The sequence below is a fragment of the Nerophis ophidion genome, linkage group LG21 (assembly GCF_033978795.1).
Source record: "Nerophis ophidion isolate RoL-2023_Sa linkage group LG21, RoL_Noph_v1.0, whole genome shotgun sequence".
NCBI classification, from domain to species: Eukaryota; Metazoa; Chordata; class Actinopteri; order Syngnathiformes; family Syngnathidae; genus Nerophis; species Nerophis ophidion.
In genome coordinates, this window is record NC_084631.1 from 10813675 (window position 1) to 10833674 (window position 20000).

A 20000-nucleotide genomic window follows, 5' to 3' on the forward strand; every position below is an offset into this window, starting at 1 on the left:
CTGTGTCCGGTTTAAGCCCATGTTTTTTGTTTCCATCCCCTTAAGCAAGATGGCCTTTTCCACTCAAACGGTGGCAGCAGGCTGCTTCGGGAAGGTGTACAAACAGAAGTACAACGACACCTGGGCGGCCATCAAGAAGGTCCCGCAGCCTCTCATCACCAAAAAGGACCTTGAAAGAGAGTACGAGGTGTACAAGTAAGACAACATCTTGGACGCCACGTACAGAAACCCGGGGTGTGAAAGGCGTCTCAGCGAGGGCCGATTGTCAGGGTGGAGGATACATGAATATACACGTGGGAGGATTCACTGCGTTTTACTATCACACAATTGCTGATTCATTTGATTTTCATTTACCGGTATATTTTTTACGTACATCGTACAAAAAAAAGCCTGGAGATTTTACAGTAAAAAAAGTGGCAGCTCACTTCCCAGGATTTAAGATACATACATACATACATATATATATATATATATAGATAGATAGATAGATAGATATTACTTTATTGATTCCTTCAGGAGAGTTCCTTCAAGAAAATTAAAATTCCAGCAGCAGTGTACAGAGTTCAGATCAATTTAAATTAAAGTAAAAAGTAAATAATGGGGGTTTAAATGGAAACAAAATAGAGAAATATTACAATACAATATATATGTATGTATGTGTGTGTGGGAAAAATCAAAGGACTACTACATCTCTACAGAACTGTTTCATGAGGGGTTCCCTCAATCATCAGGAGATTTTAATGGAAGCATTCACATACAATGGTTTATATAGGGCACAGAGTGGGTGGGTACCAGCAGGCGTAGGGGCGTGGTGATTGGCGCATGTGTTACCTAGGAGGTGTTTCCGTCTGTGACGGCATGTCGATATGATTTCACTGCGCTTGTTGAGGGATGACAGGTCTGGATGATATATAATAAACATATTATATATATCATCCAGACCCGTCATCCCTCAATATATATATCCATATATATTCACTGCGCTTGTTGAGGGACGACAGGTCTGGATGATATATAATAAACATATTGTATACATCATCCAGACCTGTCATCCCTCAACAAGCGCAGTGAAATCATATCAACATGCCGTCACGGACGGAAACACCTCCTAGGTAACACATGAGCCAATCACTACGCCCCTACGCCTGCTTGTACCCACCCACTTTGTGCCTTATATAAACCATTGTATGTGAATGCTTCCATTAAATCTCCTGATGATTGAGGGAACCCCTCATGAAACAGTTCTGTAGAGATGAAGTAGTCTTGTGATTTTTCCCACACACACACATATTGCGCTCTACCTCGGTATCGAGCACTATTCTCTGGATAATCCAATCAAGATATATATATATATATATATATATATATATATATATATATATATATATATATATATATATATATATATATATATATATGTATATATATGTATATATATATGTATATATATATGTATATATATATATATATATATATATATATATATATATATATATATATACATACATATATATATATATATACATACATATATATATATATATAGATATATTTACATACATATATAAATATATATACATATATTCCATCCATTTGGGGGCGCTGGTGCCTATCTCAGCTACAATCGTGTTGCTGGGATCAAATTCTAAAGTTAATGATTATTTGCACAAAAAAAAATGAACCCTGTTTCCATATGAGTTGGTAAATTGTGTTAGATGTAAATATAAACAGAATACAATGATTTGCAAATCCTTCTAAAACCATATTCAGTTGAATATGCTACAAAGACAACATATTTGATGTTCAAACTGATAAACATTTTTTTGGGCCAAATAATCATTAACTTTAGAATTTGATCCCAGCAACATGTGACAAAGAAGTTGGGGAAATGTGGCAATAAATACTGATAAAGTTGAGGAATGCTCATCAAACACTTATATGGAACATCCCCCAGGTGTGCAGGCTAATTGGGAACAGGTGGGTGTCATGATTGGGTATAAAAGCAGCTTCCATGAAATGCCAAGTAATTCACAAACAAAGATGGGACGAGGGTCACCAATTTGTAAGCAAATTGTCTAACAGTTTTAGAACAACATTTCTCAACGAGCTATTGCAAGGAATTTAGGGATTTTACCATCTACGGTCCGTAAAATCATTAAAAGGTTCAGAGAATCTGGAGAAATCACTGCTTGTAAGCGATGATATTACGGACCTTTGAGCCCTCAGGGGGTAGTGCATCAAAAACCGACATCGGTGTGTAAGGGACATCACCACATGGGTTTAGGAACACTTCATGAAACCACTGTCTGTAACTACAGTTGGTCGCAACATCTGTAAGTGCAAGTTAAAACTCTACGCCGGCTTCGCTGGGCCCAAGCTCATCTAAGATGGACTGATGCAAAGTGGAAAAGTGTTCTGTAATCTGACGAGTCCACATTTCAAATTATATTTGGAAACTGTGGACGTGGTGTCCTCCGGAAAAAAGAGGAAAATAACCATCCGGATTGTTATAGGCGCAAAGTTGAAAAGCCAGCATCTGTGATGGTATGGGGGTGTATTAGTACCCAAGGCATGGGTAACTTACACATCTGTGAAGGCACCATTAATGCTGAGTGGTCCATACAGGTTTTGGAGCAACATATGTTGTCATCCAAGTAACGTTATCATGGATGCCCCTGCTTATTTCAGCAAAACAATGTCACGCCACGTGTTACAACAGCGTGGCTTCGTAGTAAAAGAGTGCGGGTACTTTCCTGGTCCGCCTGCAGTCCAGACCTGTCTCCCATCGAAAATATGTGGTGCATTATGAGGTGTAAAATACGACAACAAGACCCCGGACTGTTGAACAACTTAAGCTGTACATCAAGCAAGAATGGTAAAGAATTCCACTTTCAAAGCTTCAACAATTAGTTTCCTCAGTTCCCAAACGTTTTCTGAGTGCTGTTAAAAGAAAAAGTGATGTAACGCGGTGAACATGCCCTTTCCCAACTACTTTGGCACGTGTTGCAGCAATGAAATTCTAAGTTAATTATTATTTCCACCAAAAAAAAAAAGTTTATGAGTTTGATCATCAAATATGTTGTCTTTGTAGCATATTCAACTGAATATGGGTTGAAAAGGATTTGCAAATCATTGTATTCCGTTTATATTTACATCTAACACAATTTCCCAACTCATATGGAAACGGGGTGTGTAGTTATTTTGTCAGTTACAGTAGCACACTGATGTTTTTAAGAGAGATGTTCAATAATGGCTGTTTTGCCGATATCTGATTTAGTCCAACTCTTAATTACCGATTCTGATATCAACCGATACCGAAATCTAAAGTCTTTTTTTTTTTTTTAACATGCCTCAAAACAGCAGCTTGGAATTTAGGACATGCTTTCCCTGAGAGAGCATGAGGAGGTTAAGGGGGGCGGGATCAGGAGGCAGCGGGGAATGTATAATGTCGCGTCCCGGAAGAGTTAGTGCTGCAAAAGGTTCTGGGTATTTGTTCTGTTGTGTTTATGTTGTGTTACGGTGCGGATGTTCTCCCGAAACGTGTTTGTCATTCTTGTTTCGTGTGGGTTCACAGTGTGGCGCATATTTGTAACAGTGTAAAAGTTGTTTATACAGCCACCCTCAGTGTGACCTGTATGGCTGTTGACCAAGTATGGATTGCATTCACTTGTGTGTGTGAAAAACCATAGATATTGTGTTATTGGGCTGGGACGTAAAGGCCATGCCTTTACTATTGTTGTCTGGGTGGAAATCGGGAGAAATTCGAGAGAATGGTTGCCCTGGGAGATTTTCGGGAGATCTCCCGGGAAAATCGGGAGGCTTGGCAAGTATGACTGTGAGACGCAACTGCTCTGTACTTCTCCCTACGTCCGTGTACCACGTGTATCGCGTTTTAAAAAGTCATAATTTTTTCGTTTTGAAACCGATAATTTCCGATATTACATTTTAAAGCATTTATCGGCCGATGATATCGGCAGTCCGATATTATCGGACACCTCTAGTTTTTAAGGATCTTTTGAAGATCCTGGCCAAATGAAGCCAGCAGGACCACATCATCCGCAGAAAGCAGAGACCTAATCCTGTTGCCACCAAACCAGATTCCTTTTGTGCCCTAACTGTGCCTAGAAATTGCAGTGGGGCAAAAAAGTATTTAGTCAGCCACCGATTGTGCAAGTTCTCCCACTTGAAATGATGACAGAGGTCTGTAATTTTCATCATAGGTACACTTCAACTGTGAGAGACAGAATATGGAAAAAAAAATCCAGGAATTCACATTGTAGGAATATTAAAAAATTTATTTGTAAATTATGGTGGAAAATAAGTATTTGTTCAACCATTCAAAGCTCTCACTGATGGAAGGAGGTTTTGGCTCAAAATCTCACGATACATGGCCCCATTCATTCTTTCCTTAACACGGATCAATCGTCCTGTCCCCTTAGCAGAAAAACAGCCCCAAAGCATAATGTTTCCACCCCCATGCTTCACAGTAGGTATGGTGTTCTTGGGATGCAACTCACTATTCTTCTTCCTACAAACACGACGAGTTGAGTTTATACCAAAAAGTTATATTTTGGTTTCATCTGACCACATGACATTCTCCCAATCCTCTGCTGTATCATCCATGTATCCATTTTGGTATAAACTCAACTCGTCGTGTTTGGAGGAAGAAGAATAGTGAGTTGCATCCCAAGAACACCACACCTACTGTGAAGCATGGGGGTGGAAACATCATGCTTTGGGGCTGTTTTTTTTGTTAAGGGGACAGGACGATTGATCCGTGTGTCACGCTTCGCGGCGCACTTGCTGCGCGGAGTTGCCACTTTGTGGATGCACACACTACCAGTCAGCAAGATTGCAGGTAAGAATAAGTTTTAATATAATAAAACAAAAGAACACTGGTGCAAAAAGGGGAAAAACAAAGCGCGTGCCATTGCACGGAAAGCTAATGCTAAAACGTAGCAGGAAACAGAAAACATTAAACGACGTGCCACACGCACGTGAAGCTAAGGCGGAACTTAGCACAAAATAATTGAGGACACAGGATACAAAAACGTGACGTGTTACGAAAAGCAAGTAATGAGCCGAGGACGAACTGAGGAATCAGGTGGGCTTAAATACACAAATAATAATCAAAAACAGGTGTGACAGGAGCCCGTGAGGAGGAGCACACTACGTTGCCATGGTGACTAAACAAACGGGGAAGTGCTCAAACACAAGGAATCGGCAGAGTCCAGAACTAAACATGAACAAAGACATATAAGCGGCAAAACAATAAATCGTGACACCGTGTTAAGGAAAGAATGAATGGGGCCATGTATCGTGAGATTTTGAGCCAAAACCTCCTTCCATCAGTAAAGGCTTTGAAGGGTTGAACAAATACTTATTTTCCACCATAATTTACAAATTCCTACAATGGGAATTCCTGTATTTTTTTTTTCACATTCTGTCTCTCACAGTTGAAGTGTACCTATGATGAAAATTACAGACCTCTGTCATCATTTTAAGTGGGAGAACTTGCACAATCGGTGGCTGACTAAATACTTTTTTGCCCCACTGTATGTCCTTAAAAAAAATATGAACATGACTTGGAATAAAGGGGCAGCCCTGGCGGAGCGCCGTTCACTGGAAACACAAAATATGTGAATGGTAATCACCGCTTATGTCACACCCGTTTTCTAGAGAAAGACGGTCCATGTGATGTAACACGCTGCGAAACAAGTACAACAGCCAGGTCCCAGGCCCCACACGTCAAACTCCTGTTTTTTCCCAATGTGACTGAGTTATGCTTTCCACTGTTACACAAGCCGTACTATACACATTTAAGGCAACATCCATCTACTTCTCCAAAGTTGGGTTGCAGTAAAAAAAAAACAGACTACCCTCCCCTGTTCCCGGGGGATTCTGAAGAGTTCCCCGAGGCCAGTTGGAGTCCACATTTCCAGAAAGCTAAGGATTGGGGACGGGCAAAGTTCTCCCTATCTTGTATATTCCTAAAGAAGCATCTTGTCCAGTAGACATTGGATTTTAAACTAGCTATTTGATCAGTTACATCAGGGGTCACCAACGCGGTAGCCCGTAAGGACCAGATGAGTCGCCCGCTGACCTGTTCTAAAAATAGCTCAAATAGCAGCACTTACCAGTGAGCTGCCTCTATTTTTTAAATGATATTTATTTACTAGCAAGCTGGTCTCGCTTTGCTGGACATTTTTAATTCTAAGAGAGACAAAACTCAAATCGAATTTGAAAATCCAAGAACATATTAATAAAGACTTGGTCTTCACTTGTTTAAATAAATTCATTTATTTTTTTACTTTGCTTCTTATAACTTTCAGAAAGACAGTTTTAGAGAAAAACTACAACCTTAAAAATGATTTTAGGATTTTTAAAGACATATACCTTTTTACATTTTAAATTCCTTCCTCTTCTTTCCTGAAAATTTAAATCAATGGTTAAGTTTTTTTTTTTTTATTGTAAAGAATAATAAATACATTTTAATTTAATTCTTCATTTTAGCTTCTGTTTTTTCGAAGAAGAATATTTGTGAAATATTTATTTCAAACTTCCATCCATCCATCCATCATCTTCCGCTTATCCGAGGTCGGGTCGCGGGGGCAACAGCCTAAGCAGGGAAGCCCAGACTTCCCTCTCCCCAGCCACTTCGTCTAGCTCTTCCCAGGGGATCCCGAGGCGTTCCCAGGCCAGCCGGGAGACATAGTCTTCCCAACGTGTCCTGGGTCTTCCCCGTGGCCTCCTACCGGTTGGACGTGCCCTAAACACCTCCCTAGGGAGGCGTTCGGGTGGCATCCTGACCAGATGCCCGAACCACCTCATCTGGCTCCTCTCGATGTGAAGGAGCAGCGGCTTTACTTTGAGTTCCTCCCGGATGGCAGAGCTTCTCACCCTATCTCTAAGGGAGAGTCCCGCCACACGGCGGAGGAAACTCATTTCGGCCGCTTGTACCCGTGATCTTATCCTTTCGGTCATGACCCAAAGCTCATGACCATAGGTGAGGATGGGAACGTAGATCGACCGGTAAATTGAGAGCTTTGCCTTCCGGCTCAGCTCCTTCTTCACCACAACGGACCGGTACAACGTCCGCATTACTGAAGACGCCGCACCGATCCGCCTGTTGATCTCACGATCCACTCTTCCCTCACTCGTGAACAAGACTCCTAGGTACTTGAACTCCTCCACTTGGGGCAGGGTCTCCTCCCCAACCCGGAGATGGCACTCCACCCTTTTCCGGGCGAGAACCATGGACTCGGACTTGGAGGTGCTGATTCTCATTCCGGTCGCTTCACACTCGACTGCGAACCGATCCAGCGAGAGCTGAAGATCCCGGTCAGATGAAGCCATCAGGACCACATCATCTGCAAAAAGCAGAGACCTAATCCTGCGGTTACCAAACCGGAACCCCTCAACGCCTTGACTGCGCCTACAAATTCTGTCCATAAAAGTTATGAACAGAATCGGTGACAAAGGACAGCCTTGGCGGAGTCCAACCCTCACTGGAAATGTGTTCGACTTACTGCCGGCAATGCGGACCAAGCTCTGGCACTGATCGTACAGGGAACGGACCGCCACAATAAGACAGTCCGATACCCCATACTCTCTGAGCACTCCCCACAGGACTTCCCGAGGGACACGGTCGAATGCCTTCTCCAAGTCCACAAAGCACATGTAGACTGGTTGGTCAAACTCCCATGCACCCTCAAGAACCCTGCCGAGAGTATAGAGCTGGTCCACAGTTCCACGACCAGGACGAAAACCACACTGTTCCTCCTGAATCCGAGGTTCGACTATCCGACGTAGCCTCCTCTCCAGTACACCTGAATAAACCTTACCGGGAAGGCTGAGGAGTGTGATCCCACGATAGTTGGAACACACCCTCCGGTCCCCCTTTTTGAAGAGAGGAACCACCACCCCGGTCTGCCAATCCAGAGGTACCGCCCCCGATGTCCACGCGATGCTGCAAAGTCTTGTCAACCAAGACAGCCCCACAGCATCCAGAGCCTTAAGGAACTACGGGCGGATCTCGTCCACCCCTGGGGCCTTGCCACCGAGGAGCTTTTTAACTACCTCAGCGACCTCAGCCCCAGAAATAGGAGAGTCCACCACAGATTCCCCAGGCACTGCTTCCTCATAGGAAGACGTGTTGGTGGGATTGAGGAGGTCTTCGAAGTATTCCTTCCACCTGTCCACAACATCCGCAGTCGAGGTCAGCAGAACACCATCCGCACCATACACGGTGTTGATAGTGCACTGCTTCCCCTTCCTGAGGCGGCGGAGGGTGGTCCAGAATCGCTTCGAAGCCGTCCGGAAGTCGTTTTCCATAGCTTCCCCGAACTCTTCCCATGTCCGAGTTTTTGCCTCCGCGACCGCTGAAGCTGCACACCGCTTGGCCTGTCGGTACCTGTCCACTGCCTCCGGAGTCCTATGAGCCAAAAGGACCCGATAGGACTCCTTCTTCAGCTTGATGGCATCCCTCACCGCTGGTGTCCACCAAGGGGTTTTAGGATTGCCGCCCCGACAGGCACCAACTACCTTGCGGCCACAGCTCCGATCTGCCGCCTCGACAATAGACAATTTCAAACTTATTATGGTTAAAATGTAAAAAGAAAAATATTCTGGCAAATCTACAAAATCTGTAGAATCAAATTTAAATCTTATTTCAAAGGCTTTTTAATTTATTTTAAAATTTTTGTTCTGGAAAATCTAGAAAAAATAATGATTAGTCTTTTTTAGAAATATAGCTTGGTCCAATTTGTTATATATTCTAACAAAGTGCAGATTGGATTTTAACCTATGCCATCAAAATTCAAAAATTAATCTTAATCCGGAAAAAATACTAATGATGTTTCATAAATAATTTTTTACATTTTTTTCTAAAAGACTCGAATTAGCTAGTTTTGCTCTTCTTTTTTTCGGTTGAATTTTGAATTATAAAGAGTCCAAATTGAAGTTAAACTATGTTTCAGAATTTAATTTTCATTTTTTCTCTTCTTTCAAACCGTTCAATTAAGTGTTTTTTTCATCATTTACTCTCTACATAAAAACTTCCGTAAAAGGAAAAAAAAAATGTACGTCGGAATGACAGAAGAAATCCCCTTTATTTTTTTAGATATATAGAATTATCTAGTAAAGGTAAACTGAGCAAATTGGCTATTTCTGGCAATTTATTGAAGTGTGTATCAAACTGGTAGCCCTTCGCATTAATCAGTACCCAAGAAGTAGCTCTTGCTTTCAAAAAGGTTGGTGACCCCGCTGTTCTTTTTAAAGGACCTTTTGTAAAAAATAAAATAAAATAAAAATTGTTAAGTCATCTGGACAGCACTTTAGTGTTTCGCAAGTTTTTTCAACTGAACTTGCTGGGCCCGAATATGGGACCCTGAGGAACACCACAAGTATAACTCAAGAAGTTGACTACTGAATGCATCTAATGGAAACAAGCTACAGCAACACCTAAGTTACCAAAATTGCATGACATTCAAAAAAAATTGCAACTACCAAAAATGAGGGGACTGAGAGGGGTGCCTTGAGGAACGCCTCAGTTAAATAAATCACTAGTTTGGACTGCACCGTCCTATGTTTGCACCAAGGTCATAGTGTCATTGCCAGGACCCACCAGTGTGTTTAAAGGGGAACATTGTCACAATTTCTTAAGGGTTAAAACCCATAAAAATAAGTTCCCAGTGGCTTATTTTATTTTTCGAAGTTTTTCTCCAAATTTTACCCTTCACGCAATATCCCGAAAAACGGCTTCAAAGTGCCTGATTTAACCGTCGGTATATCCACCCGTCTATTGTCCTGCGACGTCACAGCGTGGAGCCACCAGAAACAAACATGGCGGATAGCACAAAAAGCGATATTAGCTCGGATTCAGACTCGGATTTCAGCGCTGTAAGCGATTCAACGGATTACGCGTGTATTGAAACGGATGGTTGGAGTGTGGAGGCAGGTACCGAAAATGAAATTAAAGAAGAAACAGAAGCTTTTGAGCCATATCACGAGAGACGGCGGCACGGGAGGAAGCGCGGACGAATTCGGCGATCGCCTTCTACCAATGATTGGTATGTGTTTGTTTGGCATTAAATGTGGGTGGAGGGAAAGGCTGGATGCAAATATAGCTACAAATGAGGCATAATGAAGCAATATGTACATACTACAGATGCCCGGTTTGCGGTCTCATCCACGGAGTCCGCGGATAAACCGCGGTTCGGGCGGGTGACATGACGAAAAAATAGATTTTAATTAGATTCGGGCGGGTGGCGGTTGAACCATCCGGAAATATTTGATGTACATGGTTCTGGAATCGGTATCCTTTGCCATTCAAAGAGCTATTTAGGACCTGTGTCATGAAGCAAAAAAGACAATAGGAGACGCTATTATTCTCTGGAATGACTGCCGGCAGTCACGCAGATATTAAGTATTAGGGCGTGCTATGAAGCCATTTGCTTTGTCGCCTTCTACAACATGTACGATCTGCTTGTCAGTCCATCATCATGTTGTGCAAGGCATACTGGGTGACACAGAGTACACTAATGGTTGTGATATAAACAATTTTAACACTCTTAGTAATATGCGCCACGCTGTGAAGCCACACCAATTAAGAACAAAAACATTTCGTGAGAACATCCTCACAGTAACACAACATAAACGCAACACAAAAAATACCCAGAATCCTTTGTATTCATGACACTTCCTGACTATTTTATACACCCTGCTAGCAGCAGCACTCCCCCCCCCCCCCCCCCCCCCCCCATGCATCGGTAAGGTGGGCAGGGTTTGGGGGGCGGGGGTGTGAAATATATTCAGGAATTGTCTCGGATACAAAGGTTTGTGGGTATTTGTTGTGTTGCGTTTATGTTGTGTTACTGTGAGGATGTTCTCCCGAAATGTGTTTGTCAATCTTGTATTGTGTGGCTTCACAGCGTGGCGCATATTACTAAGTGTTTAAAGTTGTTTATATCACAACCATCAGTGTACTCTGTGTCACCCAGTATGCCTCTCAATCTTGTACGTGTAATTTGGGAAACTGCACACACATGTTGCTGGATTAACGATTGGTTTGTACATGTTGTTGAAGGTGTCAAAGACAATGGCTTCACAGCACGCCCATATTTTTGTAATCCGGATGAACGCTAATGGATAGTCACGAGAATGTTGGCGGTACCAATTGTCTTCATTACTCTGTGAAACAGGTTTAAATAGCTCTGTGAGTGGTAAAGGCGGCCACCTCTGATGTATTTCAGCGGGCGGGTACGGTCCTGATAAAATGTTGGTACGGGTGGACGGCGGGTGGATGACGACTTTGGTGATGCGGTTGCGGGTGATATAATTGCATAGTCGCGCTTTTCTAGTACATACAGCTAGCCTAAATAGCATGTTAGCATCGATTAGCTTGCAGTCATGTCTGATTAGCAACACTCCACATAAGTCAATAAAATTCAACAAAACTCACCTTTGGGATTTTGTTGACTTATCGTTGGAAATGCATCTGCTTTGAATGTCGCAGGATATCCACACATTCTTGCCATCTCTGTCGTAGCATAGCTGTCGTCGGTACAGTGTGCGGAACAAACGAGGACTTTCACATCTTTTGACCACTGGTGCAACTTGTTCGTGTTGTTACACCCTCCGACGACACACCGACGAGGGCCTTGATGTCTCCAAGGTACCGGAAAACTGTCGAAAAAACGGAAAATAACAGAGCTGATTTGACCTGGTGTGTGTAATGCAGGGGTGCCCACACTTTTCTGCAGGCGAGCTACTTTTCAATTGACCAACTCGAGGGGATCTACCTCATTTATATATATCATTTATATTTATTTATTTAGGAAAGAGACATTTTTGTAAACAAGTTAAATGTGTTTAATGATAATACAAGCATGTGTAACACTTATGTCTTTCTTTCACGAAGACAAGAATATAAGTTGGTGTATTACCTGATTCTGATGACTTGCATTGATTGGAATCAGACAGTAATGATGATAACGCCCACATTTTCAAATGGAGAAGAAAAAAAGTTGTCCTTCCTGTACAATACCACATGAAAGTGGTTGGTTTTTGGCATCTAATTCATCCAGCTTCCATACACTTTACACGAAAAACATTGGCGGCAAATTCCATAGCTTGCTTGATTGACATCCACGGCACCCGAGGGTCTTGTGAGATGACGCTGGCTGCTGCCAGTTCATTATTATGAAAAAATGACAGAGAGGAAGGCGAGAAACACTTTTATTTCAACAGACTCTCGCGCCGTCCCTTCCGTCAAAACTCTAAAGGCCGACCTCACATTTCCTATCTTCACAATAAAAGCCCTGCTTCATGCTGCCTGCGCTAACTAAATAAGAGTCTCGGAAAGCTGGCGTGCACAAGTGATGTGCACGCCAGCTTTCTGAGGGATCGCTTGTGCACGCCAGTTTTCCGAGACTCTGTATTTAGTTAGCGCAGGCAGCATGAAGCAGGGCTTTTATTGTGAAGATAGGAAATGTGCAGTCGGCCTTTAGAGTTTTGACGGAAGGTACGGCACGAAAGTCTGTTGAAATAAAAAGTGTTTCTCGCCTTCCTCTCGGTCATATTTTCATAATAATGATCTTGCAGCAGCCAGCGTCATCTCACAAGACCCTCCGGTACCGTGAATGTCATTTAAGTGACGTCTTGGTGAAGATTGATGATCACTAATTTGTAGGTCTATTTTTTTAATAGCCTGGCTGGAGATCAACTGACACACCCCCCGCGGTCCTACTGGTAGCTCGCGATCGACGTAATGGGCACCCCTGGTGTAATGTGTTTGAAAAAATGGCGGGTCGCTTCACGATGTAACGTGGGTGTCAAATACATTTGCGGAGACTATTAAGCTCTTGTCTTTCTATTTACTCTTTGCGCACGTCCTAGTCACGTGACCGCCACAGTCCAATCAGCTGTAGGTATATACCGGTAGCCGGAAGTGACTGGTATGCTCTTGCTGTAGTTCATCTTTGGCAACTCGGCGCACTCCTCCCGTGTCACGTGACCGCCGCGGGCCAATTGGTGGTGCTTATAAGCCGATAGCAGGAAGTAGCCAGGAGACAGGACATGAGAGATCGATTACATTTCTGCTCGAGGTAGGCTTTAAACCTTGTTTTCGCCTGAAATATTGTGCTGACGGTTTTTTAAACTACATGCCTATTTTGTAACTTTATAGAGCCGACTTCCAGCGCAGGATTCTTTGTCATTTTTAGCTCGGTTGGTAGAGTGGCCGTGCCAGCAACTTGAGGGTTGCAGGTTCGATTCCCGCTTCCGCCATCCTAGTCACTGCCGTTGTGTCCTTGGGCAAGACACTTTACCCACCTGCTCCCAGTGCCACCCACACTGGTTTGAATGTAACTTAGATATTGGGTTTCACTATGTAAAGCGCTTTGAGTCACTAGAGAAAAAGTGCTATATAAATATGATTCACTTCACTTCACATTAAGCTGTGTTCGACTGCAGAAGCTCAATTGGTGAGTCCATATTTATGACAATAGCACTTTAAGCATTCATCTTCCTTCATTGCAACAGTCTTTCTGGCATATTCTCAATCGCCCATATAAAAGGTTTATGACTTCAACTAATGATCACATTTGTGTATTGAATGTACTTTTATGTGTTTAGATAATAAGCACATTTAGTGCACTGACTGCTTTGTATAGGTCATAATTATGCTGCTAATGGTTATTTGAGCATTTTATTGCATATTGTGATCCTGCTGTTTATTGTTGAGGTCATAATTATGCTGCTAACAGTTATCATAGCGTTTTATTGCATATTGTGATTCTGATATGTTTATTGATTTATATTGTACGATATTGAGGAAAGAGAAATTATTGAATATTATGAATACTTGGCAGACCGGGGTGGTGGTTCCTCTCTTTAAGAAGGGGGACCGCAGGGTGTGTTCCAACTATGGTGGGATCACACTCCTCAGCCTTCCCGGTAAGGTTTATTCAGGTGTACTGGAGAGGAGGCTACGCCGGATAGTCGAACCTCGGATTCAGGAGGAACAGTGTGGTTTTCGTCCTGGTCGTGGAACTGTGGACCAGCTCTATACTCTCGGCAGGGTTCTTGAGGGTGCATGGGAGTTTGCCCAACCAGTCTACATGTGCTTTGTGGACTTGGAGAAGGCATTCGACCGTGTCCCTCGGGAAGTCCTGTGGGGAGTGCTCAGAGAGTATGGGGTATCGGACTGTCTGATTGTGGCAGTACGCTCCCTGTACGATCAGTGTCAGAGCTTGGTCCGCATTGCCGGCGGTAAGTCGAACACATTTCCAGTGAGGGTTGGACTCCGCCAAGGCTGTCCTTTGTCACCGATTCTGTTCATAACTTTTATGGACAGAATTTCTAGGCGCAGTCAAGGCGTTGAGGGGTTCCGGTTTGGTGACCGCAGGATTAGGTCTCTGCTTTTTGCAGATGATGTGGTCCTGATGGCTTCATCTGACCGGGATCTTCAGCTCTCACTGGATCGGTTCGCAGCCGAGTGTGAAGCGACCGGAATGAGAATCAGCACCTCCAAGTCCGAGTCCATGGTTCTCGCCCGGAAAAGGGTGGAATGCCATCTCCGGGTTGGGGAGGAGACCCTGCCCCAAGTGGAGGAGTTCAAGTACCTAGGAGTCTTGTTCACGAGTGAGGGAAGAGTGGATCGTGAGATCAACAGGCGGATCGGTGTGGCGTCTTCAGTAATGCGGACGTTGTACCGATCCGTTGTGGTGAAGAAGGAGCTGAGCCGGAAGGCAAAGCTCTCAATTTTCCGGTCGATCTACGTTCCCATCCTCACCTATGGTCATGAGCTTTGGGTCATGACCGAAAGGATAAGATCACGGGTACAAGCGGCCAAAATGAGTTTCCTCCGCAGTGTGGCGGGTCCCTCCCTTAGAGATAGGGTGAGAAGCTCTGCCATCCGGGAGGAACTCAAAGTAAAGCCGCTGCTCCTCCACATCGAGAGGAGCCAGATGAGGTGGTTCGGGCATCTGGTCAGAATGACACCCGAACGCCTCCCTACGTCCAACCGGTAGGAGGCCACGGGGAAGACCCAGGACACGTTGGGAAGACTATGTCTCTCGGCTGGCCTGGGAACGCCTCGGGATCCCCCGGGAAGAGCTAGATGAAGTGGCTGGGGATAGGGAAGTCTGGGCTTCCCTGCTTAGGCTGCTGCCCCCGCGACCCGACCTCGGATAAGCGGAAGAAGATGGATGGATGGATGAATACTTGATAATATATTATTAATACTTCATGGTATATTGTTGGATAATATATTATGAATACTAGATAACGCGAATTAGTGTTATTTAATGAAGATTTGTGTACACATGGATTTATAAGAATTGTTCTGGCTTTTACACAGGCCAGGCTTCTCTTTTTGATGGCGAGCTAAGGAAAATAATCACCTAGTCCAGGGGTCGGGAATATTTTCGGCTGAGAGAGCCAAGAAGCCAAATATTTTAAAATGTATTTCCGTAAGAGCCATATAATATTTTTTTTAACACGGAACACAACAAAAAGACCAACATTTCTTATTATTTGTAATAACATTGTTATTCTGAAGCTAACTATGGAGGGGGTGTGGCCTGTGGGCCTGCAGTGAAGCGGGGTGTTGCCAGTACCGGCCTCGAAATCAGCGACAGGTGCGTAGATGGCCCACCTGGTCCTTTTTATTTGATCACCTGTCGCTATGTTATAAGCAGCAGCCAGGAGGAGAGACGGCCTTGGGGCTAGAAACCAGAGCGCGAGCGAGAACGAAAGAGAGACTTATTGTCAGTGCTTGGTGGTCTGAAGAAACCCCTGGAGGGCAAACCCCACCCTAACCAATAATAAATAAATTACTTCTTACCACTTTCTTGAACATAAAAATGCATGACAATGTTTTATATTTTGAACGTTATTTTTAACACAAGTGGAATTATTGATTATTTATCGTGTTAAGCAATGTCAGCTCAGATTTATCCAAGAGCCAGATGCGGTCATCAATAGAGCCACATCTGGCTCGCGAGCCATAGGTTCCCTACCCCCGACCTAGTCCAAGGATCAAGTTTGGAAGATTCCAGCCAGGAACCTCACCACCTGCTCCGTCTGGGCTGGTAGGAGGCTTTCCAGCCAACCCTTTACAATTCTCACTTTACCTGCAGCACATGGACTGTACTGCCATCCTTTTTTTCCCCCCCAAGAACAACTATCTGAACTGAGATTTAAACAAGAGCCAGATGCAGTCATCAAAAGAGCCACATCTGGCTCGCGAGCCACAGGTTCCCTACCCCCGACCTAGTCCAAGGATCAAGTTTGGAAGATTCCAGCCAGGAACCTCACCACCTGCTCTGTCTGGGCTGGTAGGAGGCTTTCCAGCCAACCCTTTACAATTCTCACTTTACCTGCAGCACATGGACTGTACTGCCATCCTTTTTTTTCCCCCAAGAACAACTATCTGAACTGAGATTTAAACAAGATCCAGAGACGCTGATTAGTTTAAATGGAATTGTATATATGTATATAGTACTTGTGTTTTTCTCTTTAAATTGCTTTCAGGTTGAATGGCCATTTAACTCATTGTGTGTGTATATATATCTGCTGTCCATCACTAATTCTCTAATACACGGTGTCAACCAAACTACAATTCAAGCTCTGCCTCTCTCTACGAGTTGAAACTAGTCTTCTGTTCCTAGCCCATAACACCCCATATATATATTTGTAGCACGTATAGGTTACAAAGGTCATTGCTCCGACAGGCCAACAATTGAAAGGCGTTTAAAAATCGCCAAATTCACCCTTTTAGAGTTCGGGAATCGGTCAAAAAAACACATGGTCTACGACGCTTACATAGGTCTGGTGATAATGTCCCCCTTTAAAGTGGACCAAGTACCTCTACACAACAGGAGCACTCTCCTGTTTTTCGGAATTTACTGAAAAAACGTTTGTCCCCCAAGTTTTGAACTTGGAATGGTGTCAATACCGGGCTCGGATTTAGTCCCTGGCTCCCCAGTTGAAGAGCACGGTCTATAAGATTATGAACAGAACCGGTGACAACGAACAGCCCTGGCGGAACGCCACTGACTGGAAATGGTTTTGCCAAGTAACTGCCACTTATATGTCACACCCGTTTTCTCGAGAAAGGCAGTCCACATGATGGAACACATTGCGAAACCAGCTGTCGGCTCACGCAGGGCAACGAGCACGGCAGCCAAGTCCCAGGTCCTCACATGTCATGTTTTTTTTCCCCTGATGTGACTGGGTTTTGATTCCCAGCTCCACTGTCGTACTGTTCACATTTAATCAGAGGTGGGTAGAGTAGCCAGAAATTGTACTCAAGTAAGAGTACAGTTACTTTAGAGATTTATTACTCAAGTAAAAGTAAGGAGTAGTCACCCAAATATTTACTTGAGTAAAAGTAAAAAGTATGTTGTGAAAAAACTCCTCAAGTACTGAGTAACTGATGAGTAACCTGATTACGGCAAAAAATAATGCACAAAAACATAAAAATAGCAATGAGCAAATTCAGAGCCAGGAATATCTCTTAAGCAACTAAAACAATATTATATATTAAATAATAGTACATTAAAATAAAATGAAAAAAATGGCACATTGAGCCACAATAACTTAACAGCACCATGGCCTCAGTAGGCATTCATTGATTTGATTGATTGATTAAAACATGTATTAGTAGATTGCACAGTACAGTACATATTCTGTACAATTGACCACTAAATGGTAACACCCCAATACGTTTTTCAACGTTTATCAATTACTTAGTAAATGACCAAGTCGAGGTGATCTACCTCATATATACATACACACACATATCATTTATACACACACATATCATATATATATATATATACATATATATATATGTATATATGTATTAAATATATATATATACATTTATATATACAGTATATAATTTATATTTATTTATTTTGCCGTTTTTGTTCACATGTTGAAGGTGTTTTAATGAATATACATGCATGTTTAACATATAGATTCCAATCTTTCATGAAAACAAGAATATAAGTTGGTGTATTACCTGATTCTGATGACTTGCATTGATTGGAATCAGACGTTCACGTTTTCAAATGGAGGAGAAAAAAAGTTTCTCTATTCTGTCTAATACCACATGAAAGTCGTTGGTTTTTTGGCATCTTATTTGTCCAGCTTCCATATTCGTTTTTATACACTTTACAAGAAATACATTGGCGGCAAACTCCGTGGCTTGCTAGCTTGTTTGCGTTGGCTTTCGGAGACTCTTATTTTGTTAGCGCAGGCGCGATGGAGCGGCGCTTTTATTGTGAAGACAGGAACTGTGCGATCAGTCTTTAGGCTTTTGACGGGAAGTACCGTTGAAATAAAAAGTGTATTTTTTCCTTTACACTTTTGATTGATTGATTGAAACTTTTATTAGTAGATTGCACAGTACAGTACATAATCCGTACAATTGACCACTAAATGGTAACAACCGAATAAGTTTTTTAACTTGTTTAAATCGGGTCATGTGACCGCCTGGCTCTGTTTGATTGGTCCAACGTCACCAGTGACTGCATGTGATTGGTGAAACGCAGGCATGCGCAGATCCTACATTGAAGCTCTGTCATTAACCAAAACAAACATTAATAGAGCGATAAAAAAAAGTAGCGAGTAGCGAGCTGAATGTAGATAAATGGAACGGATTAAAAGTAGCGTTTCTTCTCTATAAATATACTCAAGTAAAAGTAAAAGTAAGTTGAATAAAAACTACTCGTAGAAGTACAATTTATCCCAAAAGTTACTCAAGTAAATGTAACGGAGTAAATGTAGCGCGTTACTACCCACGTCTGGCTTTAAGGCAACATAAGTCGAACAATCGATCTCTGGACGGAGATCATTGCTCATTAGCTGCGTTGAGAAATTGTTCCTGAAAGAAAGGTGATGTTCGAACCAAGATGACGAGACGCAGTGGTTGGTGGATTTAACCATGGCTGACTGGTTAATGCAGTTGTCTGTCTTGGAGACTGGGGGAAGGGGGTCAAGACTTGTGGTCTACATAACATGTAACAGTGGTTCTTTGGTAACAAAACAAAAAAAAAATCTGCATAGATTTAGTTTTACAAGACTATTTTCAAATCTTTTTTTTCCTCTTTTTGATTGGCGGAGTTGTTAGTTCAATCAATCAATCAATGTTTACTTATATAGCCCTAAATCACTAGTGTCTCAAAGGGCTGCACAAACCACCACGACTTCCTCGGTAGGCCCACATAAGGGCAAGGAAAACTCACACCCAGTGGGACGTCGGTGACAATGATGACTATGAGAACCTTAGAGAGGAGGAAAGCAATGGATGTCGAGCGGGTCTAACATGATACTGTGAAAGTTCAATCCACAATGGATCCAACACAGTCGCGAGAGTCCAGTCCAAAGCGGATCCAACAAAGCAGCGAGAGTCCCGTTCACAGTGGAGCCAGCAGGAAACCATCACAAGCGGAGGCGGATCAGCATCGCAGAGATGTCCCCAGCCGATACACAGGCAACCAGTACATGGCCACCGGATCGGACCGGACCCCCTCCACAAGGGAGAGTGGGACATAGAAGAAAAAGAAAAGAAACGGCAGATCAACTGGTCTAAAAACTCGAAACTAAATAATAACTAAACAAAATAATCTCTCTTAGTGAGCATATTCATTTTTGTTTCACTACTTTTGGTTTGTGTAGAGGGGTTAGTGCGTCTGCCTCACAATACAAAGGTCCTGCAGTCCTGGGTTCAAATCCAGGCTCGGGATCTTTCTGTGTGGAGTTTGCATGTTCTCTACGTGGGCTCCCTCCGGGTACTCCGGCTTCCTCCCACCTCCAAAGACATGCACCTGGGGATAGGTTGATTGGCAACACTAAATTGGCCCTAGTGTGTGAATGTGAGTGTGAATGTTGTCTGTCTATCTGTGTTGGCCCTGCGATGAGGTGGCGACTTGTCCAGGGTGTACCCCGCCTTCTGCCCAATTGTAGCTGAGATAGGCGCCAGCGCCCCC

The 20000-nt window shown here is 43.1% G+C and overlaps 1 protein-coding gene across 1 annotated transcript in view; it reads left to right on the forward strand.

Moving 5' to 3' along the window:
• zmp:0000000881 (uncharacterized) overlaps positions 1–20000 on the forward strand; it is a 35997-nt gene that overhangs the window by 687 nt on the left and 15310 nt on the right. The window contains exon 2 of the mRNA XM_061882842.1: positions 50–195. Coding sequence (XP_061738826.1) covers positions 50–195 — 146 coding nt within the window. The remainder of the gene's footprint in view (positions 1–49; positions 196–20000) is intronic.